Here is a 22,765-nt window from a genome sequence, read left to right as displayed (position 1 = left end):
GCCTTTTTTTTACCCTCTGGGTAAAAAAAAAGAAAAAAACATGTTGTAAGTAGCCTCGCGTCTTCCTCAGAAAAGCAACCGCCGTCCTGACAAACTGCAAAGCCAACAGCAACAATGCTTTTTGTTTCGAGCGAACACTTGCAGAGATATACGTCCTCGGCCGTCTTCCCTCTCGCCTCTAAAAGCCACTAAGTGCCTTTTCAGCACTAACAAGTGTGAAGCCAAATGACAGTGGAATCACTCCAGTTTCCTGGAAACCCGCTCTCTTGTTCCTCTGAGCCATTTTTAACTGTTTCTTTAAATGCTGTTTGCAAGCAAAGCCCATTTAAAATGCAGAGTGTATCAGTGTGACTGAATAAAGACACAAAAGGCTTCTCATGGGACACGTTTTAATTCTTATTGAGAACTCTGAAGAAGCTAAATGAGAGTGTTTGATAGTGTGTTTGCTTCCATTTATCATGCTTCTCTTCTCATGTCTAAAGCTATCACTGTGTTTATATTTATGTGTGTGTGTGCATGTGTGTGTGTGTGTGTGTGATGCCATTAAAGTCAAATTTGGCCTTGATTACAGTATCACCATCATATGACAGGGGGCAAGATGAGGCAGGCGGCTTGGACCTCCACTGAAACAGAATGAGAGGAGACCTATTCTATTTTAGAAGAAGACTATTTCAAGCTGCCGCCGAGACACTTTATAGGCAGTGATAGAAGGTAGCCAAGTGACCTTTGACCTTTGGCTGCCTGAGAGACCAATATAAACAATCTGAGGGGGGAAGAAGAATCAGGAACATTAAATAGCCAACAAGCATCCCTCCTCAAAATAGTCACTTGTCAACAGCTTTTTTTGTCCTTTAACTTGGTGCTTGATGAGTTGATATAACAGGCTGCAAAATTAATGCAGAAAATGTAATTTTTGAATCAGTGAATACACTTGAGCAAATGATATCTAAAAGAATTTATCAGACCAGAAACCTGTAATAATGTAACACAAAACATTACATATTCCTCTCTTGAAAACCATCAACAACAAGCATCAGGAGGAAACTCATTTTACCGTTGTAAATCACTAAAACAACTTGACCGTCCCAATATTCGCAGCACTTTGGAAGTCAAAGCAACAGACTCGCTGCTATCGCTGAGGGCGTAGCATTGCTTCCTTTTTTGGGTGGCAGAGAAAGTAGCACTTTGGTCACAGAATGACCACCGCTCCCTCAACAGGAAGGCCCTGTCCATGCCTGTGGCTGAACCCAGGAATGTCTCACACGGCGCTCATGTCCCACAGGGCCTTTGGCTTCTCTGCGGTCGTAATTTCACCACACATGAATTCAGTGATAGCAGTGGCTCTCCTCCCTTCCAAAACATGATTTACCATTGAGAAAATGAAAACCTCGGAGTGCTGATTTGGGCTCATCACTGAAAACAAGCAAATAATTTATTGGGCTTTTCTCCTGTGATGATCCTCAAAATAATCAAAAGCTGAAAGGGATAGTTCAATGTTTTTTGAAAAAGGGGTTGTATCGTGTGCTTATCAATAATCAGTATATGATAAACAGTAGTTTTCAGTTGGTACGCCCCCAGTTTGGGTAAGCAGGCTGGAGTTTGAAACAAAAACTAAGCATTTTCACTGCTATCTAAAATCCATCTAAAAAAAGTCAACTTAAATACTTAAGTCTACAAAATACTATAAAATAACCTCTTTCAGTTTAAGTGTATGGTATATTGAGGATATTTCCACCACTTAACTTTGCCACAGAAAGTCATTTCAGACAGGTAAGCCATTAACAGCTTCAGTTCCCCATTTATGCTCTTGTCAAAGCCACCAGACTCCATTAATAAAAACAGCAATTTTAGCACACTGGAAACAGTAGCTTCTGGTCGGCTCCTACCTCGGTCAGTAGGGGAATTTGTTTATTTTGAGAAGCTTTTATCCAAATTAACTCTTTCAAAGGCCACAGAATCACACAAAATAAAAAACTCTTCAAGAGAGTAGTAGACCAGCAGCTCCTGACTACAGCGATGATAAAGCACTGATTTTCTGAATAGGGTATATCTGACAGCAGTGAAAATATTCCAAATATAACTGATACCTAAACTGCTATTGATTTCTCACATTGGCCTTTTTTTGGGCAACTAAAATATGTTTTGTTGCTACTCCCCATCCACAGAAGTAGCTTTCATGACTCCTTTCTGCATCTCCAAATTGGAGGCATGCAGACTGAAAACTAATTCTTGTAATACACAGACTATGGATAAGTACCCCACACAACCTCAGTTCAGAAAATCTGAACAATCCCTGTAAGCCTTCACACCTGGAAACACAAATATGGCCCTAAGTCTTGTCTCAGAAAACATTCTGACCCCGGTTTGAACTTAAAGGTGACCTCACTTTGACCCTGTCACGAGGGACTTTTAAAGACATGAAAATATGAAAAAGTCTTTACGCTCCGTTAGGATGCAGGCAGAATCTCTTCTCTATGTCATGTAGAAAAACAAAAACAGCCTTGTTAGCGAGGTCAACTCGGTTATATGCTGTTCACGTGTGTTTATGTGCGTGTTTGAGTGAGAAAGAAAAACAGGAACTAAAAATAGAAATCCAGCTTCCTCTCAACCACATTAAAATGCATTTCCAAAGTCACATGTACAGTTTACATGACATTCACATAAAGTGACCTTTCAACAGAGTTCACGAGGAGCACGTCACTAAAAATACACCTCAAGACACAATCTACTCAGTGATAAGAGGAAAGCTTGTGCAGCTGATTAACTCCTACTGAGGTGTTTGCTTATAAGTGGTAATTACATAAACGTGATAATTTACTTACTCAAAATAAGTTCGAAATACAAGTTGGGGGGAAATTATTGCATGTTAGCCTGAAGTGGACACGGCTGTAAACATTAACGGCTTGTTAACTTTACAACACACGGGGGGGGGGGGGATCTGCACAGACACTACATATGTGCCTGCCACACACTTGAAGACTCTGACAAAAAGTAAAGAATCTTAATATGAAATGGCCCAAAAATTTGCAAGAAATTTGTATCAAAAATAAAAAATACCAGGATATTGGCTGAAAATCATTGCAAAAAAAAGAGAAAGCTTTAAAAAAAAAGAAAGACAGGGGAAAAAGTAGAATTATAGATATAGTTTGCTGGTCATTTCCCTTGTTTTTTCTTATTTTCAGTTCATTTCCTTGTCAACTTTTACTTTTTTTCAGTTTGCAGGACATTGTATGTCAAGCTGCTCATTATGTTTTCCCATACATATATATATATATATATATATATATATATATATATATATATATATATATTTAAAGCAATTTTCCAGGTTTCAGAGGTTTAAATGCATGTCAAAGGCGTCTGAACACAGCTGAAGAACACGGATGTTGATCCAGGCTTCAGAGGGTTAAGAAATATGACATGTGATCAATTCCTTACAGGTCCACAAAAACACAAATAATTCTAGAAACACAAGATAAAAGCTGTCATATGTTGACAGCATCCTTGTCAAATCAGCATCAATATAATCTATAGAGCAAACTGTATTTGTGTACAAGTTTTACATTATGGATTTTGTCATCAGCCCTATAGGTTAGCTGTGTAATTTTAAGAGAATGAGACCGTGGGAATGAGAAGTTTCAAAAATGAATATTTATCACTAAAATTAGTGCTGGTTAGAGGATTAGATACACACTGTATTAAATACTAAGTCGTGTTCACTCCACCAATTTCTCCTCCTTTCCCACAGTACAAGACAAACAAGACTTTTTCTTGTCCCCCCGAGAATCCCCTAAAAAAACAGCCAAATCTTATGATAATATCAAACATGTCTGACTTTGTAGGAACGAGAAAAAGACTGACTTCGCGCAGCTCGGACTGAGTTTAATACACCATAGGATCGAAGGGAGTGTGCCACAGCCCTAGCAAAACTCTTCAGTAATTAGAATTTTTTCTGTGAAAATGACATTTCTAGAAAAGTAGTTTAGAGTACGGCTGGCATAGGTCAAAAAAAGTCATCGTCCAGTCTGTCCCGCTCATAAATCACAAGTGAAAGATGAATCACTATGATTTTACATCTAAAACTGTATCTAACTCTGCTCTTAATGTGTACATGATTTCATATTCATGGATTCAACTCTGTGACAAAGGGGGTGAGTGAGGGTGCAGTACAGAAAGTTTGAAATGCAAAATACAATCAGCTGTACTCACCGTCTGTGGTGTCCTCGCAGGTCTGATTGAAGTTTTCGTACGAGTCCCAGCGGATCAGAGGATCTTGCGTGTTGTAGTCCACCGAGACGCTCGGCCCATTTTCCAGCTGATCCACACCTTGACCCGAAGAACAAAGAGACAGAGCAGAGCACATGAACATCTTTGACTCACAGAAACAGATCACATTCAGAATGTGATAATGTTTTAACTTACAGTGAGATCAAAATGTTTACTCTATTTGATTCATAATGGATTTAGGTCTTTGAGGGGTTTCTTTCATTCATTGAGTAACCAATAAATGTTTACAACAAAATAAGAATATAAGAAATATTAAGGTGAAGAGTGTATGCTGGCATACTGGAAAAGGGCTCATTTATGCTTAATATACTGACACTTATGGAGCCTTCTGTCTGTACTCTGTGTTCATTTTGTCCGTATTTGTGCACATTTTTTTTTTTTTTTGCAAACAGACATATCTATCTTCGTACATATAGGGAGTACAAATGAGCCCTAAAATCCATACAACTGCAACTCCATGGTTCAAATGCAGCTTTTGTTGCATGTCATTTCCTCCACATTCCCTGTCTGCAATCTCTGCTATATTCTGCCCATTAAAGGCAAACATGCAATAAAGTACAATGAAATGTGGAAAATTCTCCAGTGTACCAATAAAAGCCGGACACATTAATTCTTACCATGTATTTTCTCTGGTCCGAAAGAGAAAATAAACTCCACTTTTCCATATTCTGGGAACCTGTCATCTGTGCACAGGAAATAAGAAAGGGAACATGAGGGTTTGGTTTACAAAAAAATGGTGAATTTATTACTTGATGGGTCACTGCAGCAGCAAAAAGACAGAAGAAAAAAACAGATTAAAATACAGCAAATCTACTGAATTCAGTATTGACAAGGTTCAGATGTTTTTACACAAATTATAATATCAGTTATCTAACATACTGAGGACTTCATCCTGCTGAAATTTTATTGTTTTTTATGAAATCTGTTGCACGTCTGTGCATCCTGGAAGAGCCATCCCTCCTCAATCGCTTTTCCTGAGGTTTCTACTGTTTTTTTCCATGTTTAAGGCTTTTTTTGGGGGGAGTTTTTCCTTAGTCGCTGTGAGGGTCCAAGGACTGACGAATGTAGCATGCTGTAAAGCCCTCTGAGGCAAACTGTTATTTGCGACTACAGGTTTTATAGATAAAAACTGAATTGAATTGTCATACCTTTAAATGTCTCATCAAGCTCGTCCTTCCCAAAGACAATCCCCAGGTCATGGACAGCGCAGGTGTGAAACTGCACCCGGAATATCACGTCTCGGCACGGGCTGCGGTAGCGCTTGTGGTAGCACTTGAGCTGGAAGGTGAAAAAAAGCCCATTTAGAGTAAATTAAAAGACTGTTACAGAAGCAGCTTTGCATCAAATAGTGCCAGCAGAGCTCAACAGGACGGCTTAAAAGAGCTGGATCGCAGATTTGCAATTTCTTAATGTTTTATACAAAGTGTTGATTCTGATAAGAAATAAAGGTTTTCAGCAGAAATAAACTGCAAAGTCGAATCACTTGCTGAATATGGCTTCAGTGCCAATTGGCTCAGAATATCAAGTGAACGGAAAATGAGATGATTTTTGTGCAGAAGCCAAAGACGTGCCAGCTTGATTCACTGCTCGGTTTTTCTCCACACTGGCTCAGAGCAAGACAAAGCATTTAAGACTGTTTTATATATATCCCTCATAATGTATGGCCTCTCCACACGCTGTTTCTCCTAACACAAATCTCTTAAAAAGCGACACTAAAACACCACACAGGAAAATCTTCTCTCTCCCTCCTGCTGCTTCCTGATGGGCAGCCTGGACCTGTTAGCTTTTTTACAAGGACCTCACATTTACAGGTACTGGAGGAATATTTCTCAACCCAAACAATGTGCAGCTCACAAACTGTGGCTGTAAAGACTAAAAAACTGAGAAAATTATATACAATTAACCATATGACGAAAAAAAAATTGTAGGAATATCAGCTAAAAACAAAACTGAAATTTGATTTTTAGGAGGGTGGGATTGACTTGCTTTCCACAAATCTATTTTCTACTTGTGCGGCAAAAAAAAGTCCTAAACATATAAAGTTCCCAAATCTACACAAGCACATAAAGAACGGAGGACGAGAGGAAGGCGAGGCAGAGCATCCTGTGGCTTAGCGCAGCTTTCTGGGATATGGTGAAAACCTCCCACTGAGGGGTCCGTTTCACGAGGAAAACAACGCTGCTGAGCCAAGCTTGAGAACAAAAAGTAGAAGACAAACATTCACTGTAAGCTTACGTGTTGTGTTTAGAGCCCTAATACATTTTCATTTTCACGCACAGGCTTCAAACTGACCAAAGCCCCTTTCTCTCCTCTGAATGAAACAACTTACAGGAACAGTTTGACATTTTGGAAAATAGGCTGATTTGTTTTCTTGCAGAGCTTGAAAGCTTACTTTTGTTTATGTTATTTTCTATTTGTTAAATTTCTGCAAAAGAAAATAAATAAATAAATAAATCTAAGTGGAAGTTAGGCCTGTCACAACTTTTTAGACCATTTTATGCCACTGATATAATGATAATATAATTGCATAATAATGCAAGTACACCCTTTAAACCTTTGATACCTGAAAAAAATTTGGATTTTCTGAAAAAAAAAACACGAGAAGGCAATGAGCATTGAAAGAAGAAATAACCTAAAAACAAGCAAGAAATTAGTAAAAGAAAAAAGAAAAAAAGAAAGAAATAAAAGAACATAATAAGAGAGGAAACAACAAACAAGACTTGGAAAGACACTTTTAAAAATGCTTTAAATTGTGTAACATAATTTAAAATATGTAATTATAATCACAAATATCGTTTTCTCTTGCGTTTACATTTTTTTGTATATATACAAAAAAATATGGACAATAGACTTAATATATTAAGTCCATTGTCCATATTTAACAAACATGATATGATACAGTAATTGAGACAGGCAGGTGAGTCATTTTCCAGTTTCTGGTGTCACTGGCAGAATAAGTTGACTTAGCTTCATATTTACTGTACAAACATTAAATTGGTATTGAACTTCACTTCAAACTCTTGGCAAGTAAGCAAATAACCACACTTACCAAAATGTTGAGCTATTCCTTTAAAATTTTCACTCGAAACTTGACATTAAAATGACTAACACTCACTGATGAGAGAAGCCAAAACCTAAAAAATTTGAATCATGTTTATACAGGTTTTCCTCTGTGATGATCTTTTTTTAATCTAACCATTCAGTAATTAGTCATTTTTTGGCAGTCATGTTATCCCCAACTCATTCCCACAAACACATGCCAGTGCAGTTTAAAATGCAGGAGCACACTCCACGCTGACTAATGTCTCTCCCATTATGCCATAAGGCTGCAGCTCACATTCCCTGTGTTATCTGAATAATGATGAGCGTCGGCTCAGTTCGATGATGCATTCAGCAGAATCCATTAGTCCGTCTTAAATAAAGGATGAGATATGAGCTCAGCACTGAGGAGCCAAAACAGAACAGCCATGCGCTTACAGTAAGTGCTTCTCTGAAATTCTCCACACTGAAATTATGAGCCCCGAGGACATCTCATGGATAACGTTATGGCCTGAATGACAGCAGAAGCAGAAACTTTGCTGATGTGTGCAGTTTTTCTGCTGGAACCAAATGCAAAATGAGCCACAGGTGCTACTTTATTGAGGTTCTCTCTCCTACGTTTTAAAAGTCCAAAAAAAAAAGAAAAACTCTCAAAATGTGAAAATATCTCTCACGCAGAATTAAAAATATCCAATCAAATTACTTTTCAATGATTATGTCATGCTAAATAGCAGCCTATGTGTCCCAGATGCTGTTGGAGAGGAAGTTCAGGGAAGTACATTGCCATTTTGACGTCATAGTTTCCAGCGAACATATTGTGTGCTAATGAGGGTCTATAAACTGTGGTATAGGACTCAGTCCAACTGTCTTCCCTCTGGTTTTTATGGCCCTATTTCTTCTCTGAATGGACACTATAAACTGCTGCAGCATATGCATTCAGTACATATGCCCAACATCACATGGAATAACCAACTAGAACACCTCAGTACTAATAAACAACAAAAATCCTGCAGCTGCCAAAACACTCAAAGATGTTTTGAATTTTCCTAGGGGAAATGTCATGTTGTCCGTCTCAATTATAAAGTAGTTCTCCAAATTACATTAAGGATTTATTGACCCCTTATGTACCTATGTGTTGCCTCAGATCAGTGGATGCAGCTCTGCTCGTTTCTCGTTTTCAGCTTGTGACAAAAGGTGAGCGCGCCTTTGCTGTCAGAGCCCCCAAACTGTGCAGACTCGCTACATCATTAGCATCTTTTAAATCCCTCCTTAAGTCTTTCATTAATACGAAAGCATTTAGGAATATTTAATATGTCCCCGTTATTATCATCCCTCCATGTTATTATCTGGTCAAATTGGATTTAATTAAGAGCCCAGCTAAACTATATGTTATAGTTCCAACTTAACCGACTAACCGACAACAAAATGAGCTGTTTTTTGTGAGTCTTTGTTGTTTTTCCAGGAGCATTTTTGACTCCAAACACAGGTGTTTTGTAGTAACCTGTCTTGTTTTTCCAGCTGCTTTTTAGCCATCAATTGTGGGTAGTTTTTTAAGTGAAAACTTCTTATACTTTTTATTTTATACTTGTTTTATTGCTGCCTTGTTGCTTTTCTGAAAATCGCTTTGTCACTTTGTACAAAAATGCTATAAAAAAATAAAAAATAAGTTAATTTATTATATATATGTGTGTGTGTGTGTGTGTATAAGGGTGTGGGAGAAACATGTGTGTGTGTATAAATATATGTTTATTTATTTATCAATTTATTTATTATTACTATTATTTCTATATATTTATTTATTTGTCTATTCATTTATTTATATATCCCTCCCATTCTTACCAGGATGTCCCCTTTCAGAAGAAGACCGGGCTCGATGGTGATACAGATGCTGGTCTGGCTGTCACCCTGAACATTACTGTAAAAGAAACAAAAAAAGCCAAAGCATGTTAGATAACAGGCCTGCTTCCATCATTATTGCAGTAAAAATGTTGACTGTACAATCCAACATCCCTCCGCTGCATCCCTTTTCTTTTTGATGTCGCCTGTCTGGGTATTACAACCACATGATCTCCATCGTCGACTAACAATCCCTTGTTTACTCTAACAGTGGCCATCACGGAGCGTAACAGCGGTGCAGCGCTGGGCTAATTTTGGGCATTAGTGTCGACATGATTGTCTAACTGGGAGATCAAAGGCTGGAGAGTGCTAATGGAGAGCATGTGAGAGAAAGCAGGGAGGAATGTGATCTGGGGCTGGAAGCGGCTGACAGACTGGAAGTACATGTGCATGGATTGTGTCACACTCAGTTATGGCGTGTGCTGCGAATGTGTTTATAGTATTTACAGTATTGTAAGAATCAACATGGTAGAAAGAGTTTAACACCACCAGGCTTTACTGTTTACAGTAAAAACATGCCATAAATGCTCAACAGTTTAAAAAAAAAGAAAAAGAATGGCAGGCAGGTAGGACACTGGGAGTTTAAAACTGCACTAAAAACATTTTTATAGTAACAATGGATTATATGAGTATTTGTGATGTAATAGGTGTTGCTTATAGTAACAAACCCACAGAGAATCATCACCCAGCTCTGCAGGTCTCCTCAGCACAACAAAACATTTTAGCATTTGAGCATCTTTCAGCTTATTGTTTTGGTTTTCTGACCCACAAACTAATTTTTGGGTCATATGTCTACATTAGGAAAAAAATGAAAATGGCTACACTCTCCATTTACAGAACTTGTTCTTATTGTCTATACCTAGGGTTTGTACAAAGTTTGGCAAAAGAGCCTTTATGTCTACAGCTCCATATATGAGGAATCTTCTGCAAAAGACTTGAAGATGCATTTGTTGGCTCCTCAAGGCCGTTTCAAAGCTCTGTTGCATGACTCTAATGTTATTTTCTACAAGCCAGTGTCAGGATTTATCTTAGCTGGTGTTTGAATTGTCTTATTTTTATGGTTTACTTATAGAATGTGGTAGCATACTTTTCAGTCCTTCCTTGTGGTAACTTTATTTTGTGTTTTTTTTTTTTATTTTATATTGTTTGTTTTTGGAGTTGTATATTTTGATTTTGTACTTCTGTTGCTGCCGGTCTGGCCCAGCACAATGAATGAATATTAAACACTGAAAAGCATTATATTTTATGCATAACATGAAATTAATTCCACTATAGAAGAGACTTAATGGTAATTAAAATTAGGTGGGGAAAAAAGTGGTCATATCGACATTGGTATTGGTTACTTGCCAAATGAGTTGTAACATCTGCATAACGGATCTGAACAGAAAAACATCCAGTATCACGCATCCATAGTTTATTTTATTCTAAGTATTCTATGCTGTCAGTTTTTTACTTTGATTTAATTGCTTTCACAAATTTCACTACACTGCATGACTGTTTGTGGAAAATAAATGTGATTTCAATTAAAGTCTGCCGTATTGTGTCCTTTTTATTGTTGAGTCTTGTAGTCTTCCAGCTCATGCTGCCATAGCCAAGCCCTTGCGACTGCTGAAAGATGAAAATCTGTTGATCTATTGTTTCATTAAGTGTACTTTTAGTTATGGGAACTGCATGATCTGACCTCGGCATGCATGTTTTTTTTTAAATAAAAACAAGCTCATTGCGTCTGTATTAAATATAAACTGTAGTACTTTGAATGTGGTGTATATAGAGCCTGTATGCTCGCCTGGCCCATCTGAGGGCAGTGCAGCTCCCCGTCTTCTCCTCTAACTCCCCTTTTCCCAAAACAACAACAACAAAAAAATCATAGAATCCATTATTTCCTGTCTGGCCCTGGGAACCAGCAGGGTCCTCTCACAGGAAAACCCTGCAGGCGTCCACGCAGAGGCCTGTCTGCCTGTTTCATTGGCTCCCTGCTCCCAAATAACACCAGAAGTGATTGCAGGATCTAAAGTGGGGAAACCAGAGCCTGCAGCTGGGGAGGCTAGCTAAATACAATAATGTGAGGCAAGCACAGAGCGCAAACCGGCAGGAGTGAGGTTGGATGTGGATATTAGGGGGCAGGGGAGTTACAATAGAGGCTATAAAGGAAAATCAGGGTTTTTTTTTTATTACTGAGCCATTGTGTACTTGCTATCCCTGGAATCTTGTAAAAGCATTTGAGTATGTTTTAAGACTTACTAGATGCCAGATGTGTACACGGGCTGCATGGCCTGGTAGATTTTCAAAAAAGGACGACAACCTGGAACACAATTTTTAAAAAGTTGTTTAAAAATAAATAATGTTTTTAAAGGTCCTTATGTATGCACGCACATCTGTGCATGACACTCACCTCCTTTAGACTCGAAGTTGGGGATGCCGTGCATGATGACGTGGTGAAGGAACAGGGGTTTGTTGTTGATCTTGATGTGTCCGGAGAGCAAGCCACTGAAGTACTCAACATACCTGCAGAGGTGGAGTAAAGGAAGAAGTAAACATGAAGCTAGGTACCTGTCTGTTAAATTGTATCATGATTCTGCATGTTTTACATCAAAGGGATGAGGGTATAATCCTGTGTTCATCACCACAAGGAGTCTTTGACCTCCAGGCTTTCAACATGTTTTTACGGTAAAGTCAATCAATTCATTCAATACTTTCAAGCTGCACAAAATAATATCAACATTGGATCAACTGGATAAGTGTAATGTGACGAGATTCCATGTAGTGGCAACCCAAAAAGAAGGTGAGTATATTTTAGCAACCCAGCACAGCTTTTGCAGCAGTTTTTGTGTATTTTAGCGACCTGTCAATGCTTTTCCAGCAGCTTTGTGCCAGCAAACGTTAGTGTTCAAAACTGACCCATTTATGCTTTTTCAGTGATTTTTGTACAGGCAAACGTCAAGTGTTTTAAAGCAACCCATCAGAACTTTTCCAGTGGCTCGAGCTGCTAAAAGTCAGGTTTTTTTAGTGACCCCTGAGCGCTTTTCGTTTTGTGCCACCAATGCAAGTGTTATTAGCGACCCATCGATGCTTTTCAAGCAGCTTTTGTGCAAACGAACGTCAATGTTTTTCAGCAACCCATCAATGCTTTTCCCCCAGCTTTTATGGGGCAAATGTTAATAAGTTTATTTTTGCAACCCATTAGAGTTGTCATTTTTTTTTAGTGAACCGTCAATGCTTTTACAATGGCTTTTGTGCCATAGAATGTGGGTGTTTTTAAGCAACCCATGAATGCTTTCCCAGTGGCTTTTGTGCTACCAAACATCAATGTTTTTTAGCAAAGCATCAATGCTTTTGTTGCAACTTTTGCGCCAACGTGCTTCAGTGGTTTTATTGCAATCTGACGGTGCTTTTCCATTGGCATTTATGCAGCAAACAGTTGTGTTGTGAAGCAACCTGTTAAATCCTTTTCCACTGGCGTTTGTGCTTCCAAATATAGGCTCATTTTAGCAGCCAATCTATGCTTTTCCAGCTGCCTTTGTGCGAGTAAATGTCAGCACCCCGTTAAAGATTTTCCTCAGCTTTTGTGCAAGTAAATGTTGGCATTTTTAAGCAATCTGTAAACACTTTTCCAGTGGCTTTTATGCTGCTGAACATAAATTAATTTTAGCAACCTGTCATTGCTTTTCCAGCAGCTTTTGCATGTAAATGTGTGTATTTTAAGCCAAAACATGATCTTTTCAAGTCCAAGTGTTTTTTGTGACAAAAAATAACCACACATTAACCACAGCATTATAATCAAAAGTCTTGATGTATCTACTACACAATAACACACAAATGCAATGTAAATGGGTTTGCAGAAATGTGTACTGCTTACACTTTTTCTGGTGAATGATTTGGATGAACACAGCAGATCATTAAGCAGTTAAAGAGCCACAAAGATTTCTCAGGAGTTGGCAGAAAGCAAATCAGAGGAGAGGAGATTGGAGACTGGACAAAAACATTGTTTGCTAACATGTTTGACTTTAACAGTGCAGTCAGCTTATTCTGCTGCCCCCACGTGGCCTTAAAATCAATAAATGCAGCTTTAAGTACTTTTAGTTTGTAGAAAGACTTCTTTGTGGGACAGTTCACTTTGGGTCAAACTCATACTACAAAGAGAGAAGACTGACCTTTTCTGAGACGGCTGTCCTACAGGAAGCACTTTGTCTTCATAGAATCGCTTCATGGCAAACCTGTCCAGAGCCTGGTCAGCACTGCAGCCCGACAGAAAAATAATTGCACACATGAGGTTACTTTCAAAACACTCAGACATCTGAAAAGTCTCCCCACCATGACCCGTGCAGACATTTCTTTTAATGCAAAGGCATGTTTCATGCAAAATCCTCCTTCAGCATTCCTAAAGTCAGACATCATGCTGCACACAGGTGTCAGCCCAAAAATAGGCATGGAATTACATCATTTGCACCTGAAAAACTGAACAAGAACATGACACAAAACAATAGGGAAATAATTTTCTGACAAGGTCTTCAGAAATAGATCATGCATATGATTCAGTGTATTTCCTATCACGTCATGCAATACAAGCCAAGTGGATCTGGATCTGAAGATTTTCCATGCAGTACACAGTATTGCAATATTTTCAGAAACATCTGCATTCCCATATGGAAAGTGTCACAGTGTTTTTATGCTCCTTCCCACATTTTGATATTATATTTTCAAAGAGACTTCATACCAGCTTTAAAATGATTTGTGAATGATTTCAAAAACAACAGGAAGTCATGCGCTCTTTTGATTGTTCACAGTTTTGTTGTGTTTACTTGTTTTTGTTTCTCTCTCTTTGATATCTAAAAACAAATCCAATAAAAAAAGAAAGAAAAGCGGGCACTTATGATTTCCATCTTATGATCCTCTGACGGTTAACGCTAACCTATTGCTTTCTGCTCATAATTTTTTTATCAAACACTTTTCTACTGGATTTCTCCAAATAAAATTGTTGTCCACAGTCTCATGTTCCACCCCTCCTATTTCTGTTCATTACATCTCCATCTGTTCTTCCGATGTGGGCTGCGGTCTTGTGATGATGAACAATGCTGGTTTATCTAGTTTTTCCTCTCATGTCTCCTCCTCATAAGTCCCCTTTCTCCCTGTTTTATTTGTATTCATTTGTTTGTGTTTCTAGAAAATTACTTTTTCTTTCTCCCCTCTCTCCTAAGCATCGTCTACACTTACGGGGATATATTTAAAAAAGTAAAATTTCAATGCGTTTTGGTCTTTCATCCACACACAAAAAGTTTTAGGTCACTCAGAAAAATCTTCTGTTAAACTCTTTCCAGGGTACAGATTTAAAAAAAGAATCGTCATTTTCATTGTTGACTTTTATACAGGGAAAACTGAATTTTTGGCTTGTAACGTCTGTGTGAGCCATTTTCTCCTTTTTGAGGCGTCATAAACAAGGCAACATTTCATGCAATGGAGTACAATGCCAAACTAGTGTTAGTATGAACCTGTTAACAGGACTTTTAACATGTCTGTACATACACTTTTTTCATATTTTTTTTTAAACCACATTTAAAAAATGACAAATAAATCTACCTTTTACTGAATGTGCTGCAGAGGTCACTGCAGGGTAATGGCTTACTTTCATGCTCCTGATTTGCTAATGTCTTTTTACTCTTCTTTGCATGGCTTTAGGGTTACGAATATTTCACCGTGTATTGGTATCACATGCTCTTGACAGCGCTTTAATTGTGTTTTTGTGTTTTTATTTGGGCAGATGTTTTTAAAAATATATATGTAAAAGTGATTGTGTGGACAGGGTATTTCTTAAAAACTACTTTTTTTACAAAAATACCCTTCTATGTATGGATTAGTCCTCAAAGTGTGCTGCAACCTTCCCATCTACAGGTGTAGTTAAAATTGTACACCTACCTGGCAGATATGTTGCTATAATGCATGTAGGCTGCCACCACCACTCCAGTCCTGCCTCGGTTACCCTAAAAAGACATCAATCAAACAATAGTCAGATTTCCCCGCCTTGGGTCACAACAAAGCTCAAAGAAAAATTCTTCAAAATCTTTACAGAAAAGAATTTTCTTTCCAGGTTAAGCATTACTAGAGACATGTCTTCTGATTGTATTCTGACTTTTAGTCTGCAATTTAGGTCAGAATCCAAAGTTGCAGGATCCTGCATTTATTTTCATTTTGTCTATGAATGGTCATTTCGCTAGGCATTTCATTAGACATCTCCTGTGTTTTATTTGCTAATTTGGCAGTACATCCAACCAGCTTCACAGCCACAGACCACAATTAATAACATGTGCAAGCAAAGCATTTCTGCACAAACTGACTCAGGGAAGCTCATCTGCAAACTCATCTTCCTCAGCAGGTTCTTGACCTGTCAGTAGTTTGTCACTGTAACTGATTTAAGGTTGTGTGGCAAATTCAGGAAAATGACATTGTAGACGGCTTATGGAAGTGAAATGAATATTAAGTTTATTGGATATAGCTCTGGTGGACAATCCTGTAGTCAGCATGCCAATGACATGCTCCCTTAAAACTTGGAGCAGGTAGATGGATTATAGTGGAAAAAGAACCGAACAGAATTTAACAAATTTGTAACCAAAATTTGAAAGAAATGTATCTATTAAAGAGAATTAAAAGTCTGACATCTTTAACTAAAACCTGTAAAAATGTGAGCAAAAACAAAAGCATTGCGTTCAAATTTTTGTAAAGTTTACGAGCCGAAGCGTGATGATATTATTAGAGTTGTTTATTTTGACTTGCTTGCTTCGGAACCACAGAAGACTTGTTAAGACTTGTTAGCTAACTGTGAAAATTGGTGGAATACCCCTTTAAAGATCTGCTTACATTAGTAATATCAATATCAATCTTAAAACATTCTTTATGTGACTATTTATATGATAAAAAATAAACCGGCTGAGCATTGAAAGGGTAGTTCCCTAAGCTAAAGACCAAGCATTTGTTACTATGGCAACATTGCGGATTGCATTAATTTTACATGTCCATTCATCTTTAAAACAAGGGTCACTGTGGAGGATTAATACGTTCCACGTTATAAATATCATGGCCACTTACACAGCGTGGAGCCCAGTGGAAATGATTTGTTGATATGAGAAAACCCAACACAGCCTGCTTCCTTAGTGACCACCACAACCTCCAGGCCCACACTCACACTCATCAGCTGCATTACTCAACCGGCTGTAAAATAACACCAGTTGTTATGGCAGCCAGCTTGTTTGTAACCTCCCTGTGGGAACATAGTGGAATGAGGCAGGGATCCCATGGTTAATTCTGATGTTGCAAAACACAATCAGGGACACACTGGGGTTAACGCGAAAATGATTAGGTATTGCAGTTAGGATCTCGATCTAGTAGTTGGATATAGTTTTTATGGCCTGTGTCGGCATATCGAGGAGCCAGATTGTGAGTGTGGTTTGCCACAAGGGCATAATGTGATGCAAGTCCATTTTGCCAACAACAGGAAAGTATTGGTCAATCTAGCTTTTATGTTACGAGTTAAAGAGTAAATAAACCGAAGCAGCCATGATGAGCGGCGTGCCTCACTTCCCTAATTTGTGTTTTCCTAACATTCATCCAGCACAACCCAAGCAAAACAAGCACACAGACACACTCCACCCTGAATGTCAGCATTTCACTCAAGGAGAACATCACTACACACACAACAGCTGCAGCCTCAGGAGGTGGGGGTCCTGACAGGAGCCTGAGAGCACCCTCTACTGTCTACACATACTTGTCCCATTCTCACAGCAGCGTCCTCTCGTCTCTCACCTTGTTGTGTATGACCACCACGTTGTGGCTGTCTGCACTCAGCCAGGTGTCCATGGCCTTGCAGATGCTGCAGATTTTGTCTAGAGCAGGAGCATGGTGGTCAGGCCAGCCAAAGTCCAACACCTGAGAGAGGAGAGAGGCTGTCAGTCAGACTGATCCTGCTACAATGTAGCACAACTGGAGATATGAGGGCAAAGATCTTAACAAACATTACATGTTAAACACAATGATTTTGATATACTCTGACCAGAGTAAGGTGCAATATCCACCTGGAGAAAATAGAAGTAGCAAGATATGTCTGTGCATGTCGCAGCCTCAGAGACAACCGACACAGAAACACATTACAGGTGGAGTTCATCTTCTCACAGCTCACACTCTGCCTTTTCTTTTACTCTATTTACTCTCTACTAATGGCTTTTATTTTTACATTTGATTCTGTGAATTTGTATATCTAGACAGACAGACAGACAGATAAAATCCTAAAAAAGAAAAGGCACAGTATAGCATATAAAAAAAAATCATTATATAGCATGTCTAAAAAACCTGAAATCTTGCTAAAAAAAAAGGATTTCTTTAGAGTTTCCAGAAAACCTTAAAAAAAACATGTTATAGTAAAGTGTGTTGAAAAACTTTATAAGTCATAGCATAGCAGGTCTAAAAAAAAAAAAAAAAAAAAAAGGTATAGTGAAGTATGCCAAAAAAGTTTATTTGTATTTTTTGTTGAAAAAAAAGAAAAAAGTCATACTATAGTGTTGAATTTTAAAAAATGTATATGGTAATATAGATCTATAATGCAGGCACACACAAGTATGTAAACATAATAAATGTATATATGTACTGCAATAATTTATACATGTAGTACATAAATGTATATATGGAGGAGAGGAGAGGAGAGGAGAGGAGAGGAGAGGAGGGGATGCCAAAAAAGTTTATTACCTTTGGATTAAGTTGGCTGATGTCATAGCGCTTCTCACTGAGGTTGAACAGCTGAGGAAGAGGCAAAATAAATTATAAATGCTACTTAATTATATATTGAGAGAGAAGAAGAAATGCTTTATTATACATTATTTTAATTTGCTCTCATGGTGATCATTCTTTACACTAACAAAGGTCACACAAAGTTTCAAATAATTAGGTATGTACAAATGTAAAAATATATATATATATTATATATATATATATATAAACACAATGTTTAAACATTTGCTGTTGTGTTTTTGGTTTTAGAAATGTTTCAGAAACAGCAGGGGAAGGAAAAACTCACTATCACGCTAACTTGTAAGACTTTTTCTGATGAAACTTTAAATTTCTCTTTGAACAGATCTGCAGTACCAAGATATACTTGCTAAGCCATTATTGGAAAATCACCACTTTGGGGAGGGTGTTTAGCAAATCGTCAATACCTGTTGTTTACTAGGGGTGCGCCACAGGGATCAATTCTTGGCCATCTTCTGTTCACTATTTAAATGAATGGTGCGTAAACACTCTTTTACACACATACAAAGGTGGTGGTAGGTGTTGAGACTTAAAAAGGTGAACACAAATTTTGAGTGTTGACTGTTCGGCTTGACAGCAGTAGCAGCCACTGAACATCAGACTGCAATAAAAACAGCATCAGATGTACAGAGATGTAATACATAACCGCTGTGTTATGTGACTGTGTGTGTAGATATTTGGGTCTGATAGAGATCAGCTGATGATCAGCTGAGCAGGGCAGCTCGACTGACTCTTTTTTAAAGCTATTTACTTATTTTGAAAGTGAATTACTGTCTTCCTGCCAGAATCATCCAGATGCAAACAGGAAAATTGTACCAGGTAATTGTGGCCGTGTTTGGAGCGCAGCATGGAGGCGACCTCCCGCAGGTTGGCAGCATAGCTCTGCTCCTCCACGCTGCTGGGGAAGGAGACGGAGATGATTCTCTCTGTGATGTAGATCAGGTCCAACTCGTAGCTCTCCTCCAGGGCCTGCAGCAGACTCACACTCCTATCAGAGATACAGACAAGCATTTAACCTCCAGTGTGAAGATTCAATCTGCACTCAGCAATTTTTCATATCAATGGCCCCACTTAACAGAAATAAAACTGAGGTGGACTGCTGCAGTGCAAAAGATAGCTCGGAATTAAATACCCAGAAGTAATGCAGCACATGTGATTTATGCACATGTGCTTGTGTTTGTCAGATCAGCTGATCACTTTAACCATGGCATGCCCAGGACAAGAGTACCTAAAGACCTAAAGCTGGTGTCTTCATGCTTTCTCTAGTATTTCACCACCGGAAAGATCTTTTCATGAAACTAGGCTGTCTCTGCAGTAGAAAGATGCAAATATCTCACACCACATAACTCTGGCAAGAAAGTCTTTAGAACTATCAAAAAATCTGAGCTTTGCTGACAATTATTGGGACAGGTGGAATCAAAATTGTCTTGATTCCTGTGTAGCTTGAACCCTCATTATGCAATGACCTCACTGTTTATAAGAAAAATTTCCTAAGTGTTGTTTTTAAAGGTGTACAGGCATTAAATGCATTCCTTTCATGTACTGAGAGAAATATGGCCAAAACGAAAAGATTAAGCATAAATTCCCAAAAATCTTCTCGTGAACAACTAATTCAGATGGTGTCATTGTCACATGACACATTCCAGCAATTTAATACGGACCTCTATCATTCCATATCCAAAGAGTCACTGATTGAGATCCAGAGCATAAAAAATGTGTCTGTTTACTTCTCAACGTCATGAATGTCCTCGCTACAGCAAATTACATCTTAGATTCAGCTGAACACACAACGCAACACTGTTCTGCAAGACACAAATATCCTAATATGGAAGAGGCAACACACCACATAAATACCATATTCACAATGACATCATTTCATCCCAGAGGGGCTCATACTGGCCTCCAAAAACTAAGCTCTCCCCTCTGTGTTTAACACATGTTATGTTTTCAGACTTTGGCTGCCTGTGCAGGGAAACAGGAGAAATTGATTAAACATGCCGGATTATGAAAATATCACAGCATAGCAAGGATTACAGTAGGTGTGCACCTCATAGACTAAACAAAAATGTGATGGTCTTTGGGGGACTTGAGTCAAATCAGGTCAGAAATGTGTCGAAAGAGGAAGAAAGGGACTGTAAAGGAACTGTTCACCAAAATAATGCAGTCACTTACAATTCATTCACACAATGTCAAAATTCCTTGATTAAACTGTAATTTAGTCTCAGACTTTGTACTAAAAACTGACAATAACAGAGCAAAAAAAGCATGAAGTTATTGTCAAATGTCTCCAAAAAGCTAGCGCACCTAATTCTAATGTCGACTGATTTCATTGGGAGTTCAAAATCCAACACTCATCTCCCAGTCCCCCAGTTATTGCGGTTGTTGCAGAAATAAACCTGCTAATGTTTTGAACATTCATCGCTATGCTTCTAGGAGTGTTATTGCGAGGGGAGAAGTCAACTCAATGAAAACACAATTATCTTGCAATTATGTTTTTGACATTTTGAAAATATTGCTTCAGTTTTGCACAAATCTGTGATGGAAACCCAACTTTTGACAAGGTTTTGGGGTGAACTATTTCTTTAAATACCAGGGATATTGTCTTTTTTAGATCTTGTCTAAAAGACTTGTCTACAGAGAATGCGGACAGTGAGATGAAGAGGTTAAGGGCGAGGCGTCTGGGCCCTTGTGGCTCAGACTGCAGCATAGTTCCCACATTTGTCAGCAGTGAGTGGCCCCTGAGGAAATTGCTCATATGTCTGGGAGAGAAGAACTCTCCAGGTTTATTATACAGGCACTGTAACCTGTTCTGTACTGTACATCTGGAGCCACTCAGAACTTGCTTACTGGAAATTATTCATCACAAGCGATAGAGGAGAAACTGATATGTCACACATTTTCTCTCCCACGCGTTGCAATAAACATCACACTTTCAGTTTTTTCAGATTTTTTTGTTTGTGATTTGCCAAAAGTTTGTATTTCTATCTTTATATCTTTACCTGTATCTGTATAACATTCTTTTCTTATTTTTCATCTTTTCTAGTATTTCCTTTCCTCTTCTGCTTCCCTCTCTGTCTCTGCATATGTATGTCTCTGGCCTCTGGGTGCAGTCGGGGGCCGATATAGACCTGTGGTTTGGTCCTCTTCCAGATCCACCAGCATGCTCTGACCGGCCGAGCGCCAACCTGCTTCTCATCAGCTGCAGAGATGAAGCGATTGCTCTTTTTCTGCGTTTAAAGAATGACGCATTATCTCCCCACGCTCAATTTCAGCGCTGCGGTGATCTCATTTGTGCATTTGGACAAACACCAACTGTGAAGTCGGAATGTTTTATCAGGAAACCTGAGACACGAGGCTGTAAAACATCCCACCAGATATTTCTTGGTAATAAAAAGTGGACAACCGAGACTCCTATTCAAAATACAGAAAGCCCAGCTTGACCCCATACTGGACTTCCTGATGTTGAATATCTTCACTTTCTCATGATCTCAGGGGTCAATGATCTGTCTAAATTAAACTAAAAGTATTTAGACGGAACTGATCATCTTTTTCTGTACTATATGTCAACATAGCAAAAGATTAGATACTTATTCTTTCTGCACCATGTGTAATCATTGTTTTGTTAAATGAACAATGAATCAATTTTTTGTTAAGTTTGTCTCATGTAATGACAACACCATAGGGAATAATCACCAAACTCTGAGAAGCCTTAGAACTCTCAGAGCTTTTTAGCAGTTTTAGCTCATTGTTTTGGTTTTTGGGCTCAGAAATTAAACTCTCCCTGACCTTGCTTCCCACAGTAGTAGAGCAAGAAAAAAACTCTCAACTCTGTTACACTTTAGAAGCAGAAAATTTGATTGTCTGCGATGTTTTTAAACTTGTACATTAATTTAACCCTTTAAACAGGTTTTTAAGGTTTTTTTCAATTTTCTTTTCAAAATACAGAAATGCGAAATTATCATATTGGCATCGTCTGTACTGTAAAAGTTTTTGTTTAGGTTGACTGAATATAAGAGGACAAGTAGAATCACAACAAAATTATCTCAACTTGTCTCCTCAAATTCTGTCGATTTAAAATTTTAAAGCAGCTCGGACACTAACTTGTTTAAGTTAAAACAAATAGTTTATTTTTTACAGTGCATGAAAAACAGGTAATTAGCTGTTGTCAGTGTTGGCTGACAAAAATCTATACCATGCATCCCCAATAAGAATGACCTACATTACATTTCATTTTGTAAGAATTTAGGCATAATATTTACAGTGTTATGCACATTTCCAAATCAAAACGTCCAAAACGTCTTCGCAATAGTGTATAACATGTTATGTTTGGGAATGAATAACATTGTTTTCTGTGGTGCATTTGTGTACAACCAGCTGAGACAATTTCAAAAACGTACCAAAAAACTAAACAGTGTCTATACTATGTTTATTTCCTCAAACTATTTTGCATTGTGGATAAGGGCGTGTTATCCGTGCATCAGCTGCATTGTTCAGCACAAACCTCCATACAGATGAAAACGTTATCAGAATGAAAATAAGCCTGTCTGGGCTCATTAGTTTGATTGGATACCTTCATTTAGCTCGAACATTACATAAGAGACAACTGTTATGACTGCTGTTCTGCACTTTTAAAAAGCCTTCGATTTTCCCTTTTTATGGATGGAGAATGACTGCATCAAACACTCTGCATGTGCTGTTAAAAGACGTATCCGAACTGTTTTTATAACTCTGTATCAACCCTCTGACTCGCTGCCAG

The 22,765-nt window shown here is 38.2% G+C and overlaps 1 protein-coding gene across 9 annotated transcripts in view; it reads right to left on the bottom strand.

Moving 5' to 3' along the window:
• tns1b (tensin 1b) overlaps positions 1 to 22,765 on the bottom strand; it is a 188,047-nt gene that overhangs the window by 43,227 nt on the left and 122,055 nt on the right. For 7 of the 9 annotated variants that reach the window (XM_042494936.1, XM_042494935.1, XM_042494932.1 and 4 more), the window contains 11 exons: positions 18,826 to 18,997; positions 17,950 to 18,000; positions 17,014 to 17,136; positions 15,133 to 15,197; positions 13,374 to 13,457; positions 11,615 to 11,727; positions 11,464 to 11,524; positions 9,166 to 9,241; positions 5,436 to 5,565; positions 4,905 to 4,970; positions 4,210 to 4,332 (listed from right to left, as the gene is read on the bottom strand). In XM_042494936.1, the coding sequence (XP_042350870.1) occupies positions 4,210 to 4,332; positions 4,905 to 4,970; positions 5,436 to 5,565; positions 9,166 to 9,241; positions 11,464 to 11,524; positions 11,615 to 11,727; positions 13,374 to 13,457; positions 15,133 to 15,197; positions 17,014 to 17,136; positions 17,950 to 18,000; positions 18,826 to 18,997 (1,064 nt within the window). The remainder of the gene's footprint in view (positions 1 to 4,209; positions 4,333 to 4,904; positions 4,971 to 5,435; positions 5,566 to 9,165; positions 9,242 to 11,463; positions 11,525 to 11,614; positions 11,728 to 13,373; positions 13,458 to 15,132; positions 15,198 to 17,013; positions 17,137 to 17,949; positions 18,001 to 18,825; positions 18,998 to 22,765) is intronic. The other 2 variants (XM_042494933.1, XM_042494940.1) reach the window with 1 other exon arrangement.

Source organism: Plectropomus leopardus, chromosome 10 (assembly GCF_008729295.1).
Source record: "Plectropomus leopardus isolate mb chromosome 10, YSFRI_Pleo_2.0, whole genome shotgun sequence".
NCBI lineage: Eukaryota > Metazoa > Chordata > Actinopteri > Perciformes > Serranidae > Plectropomus > Plectropomus leopardus.
Note: the sequence above shows the minus strand (reverse complement) of the source record. Positions and strands in the feature narration are given on the sequence as shown.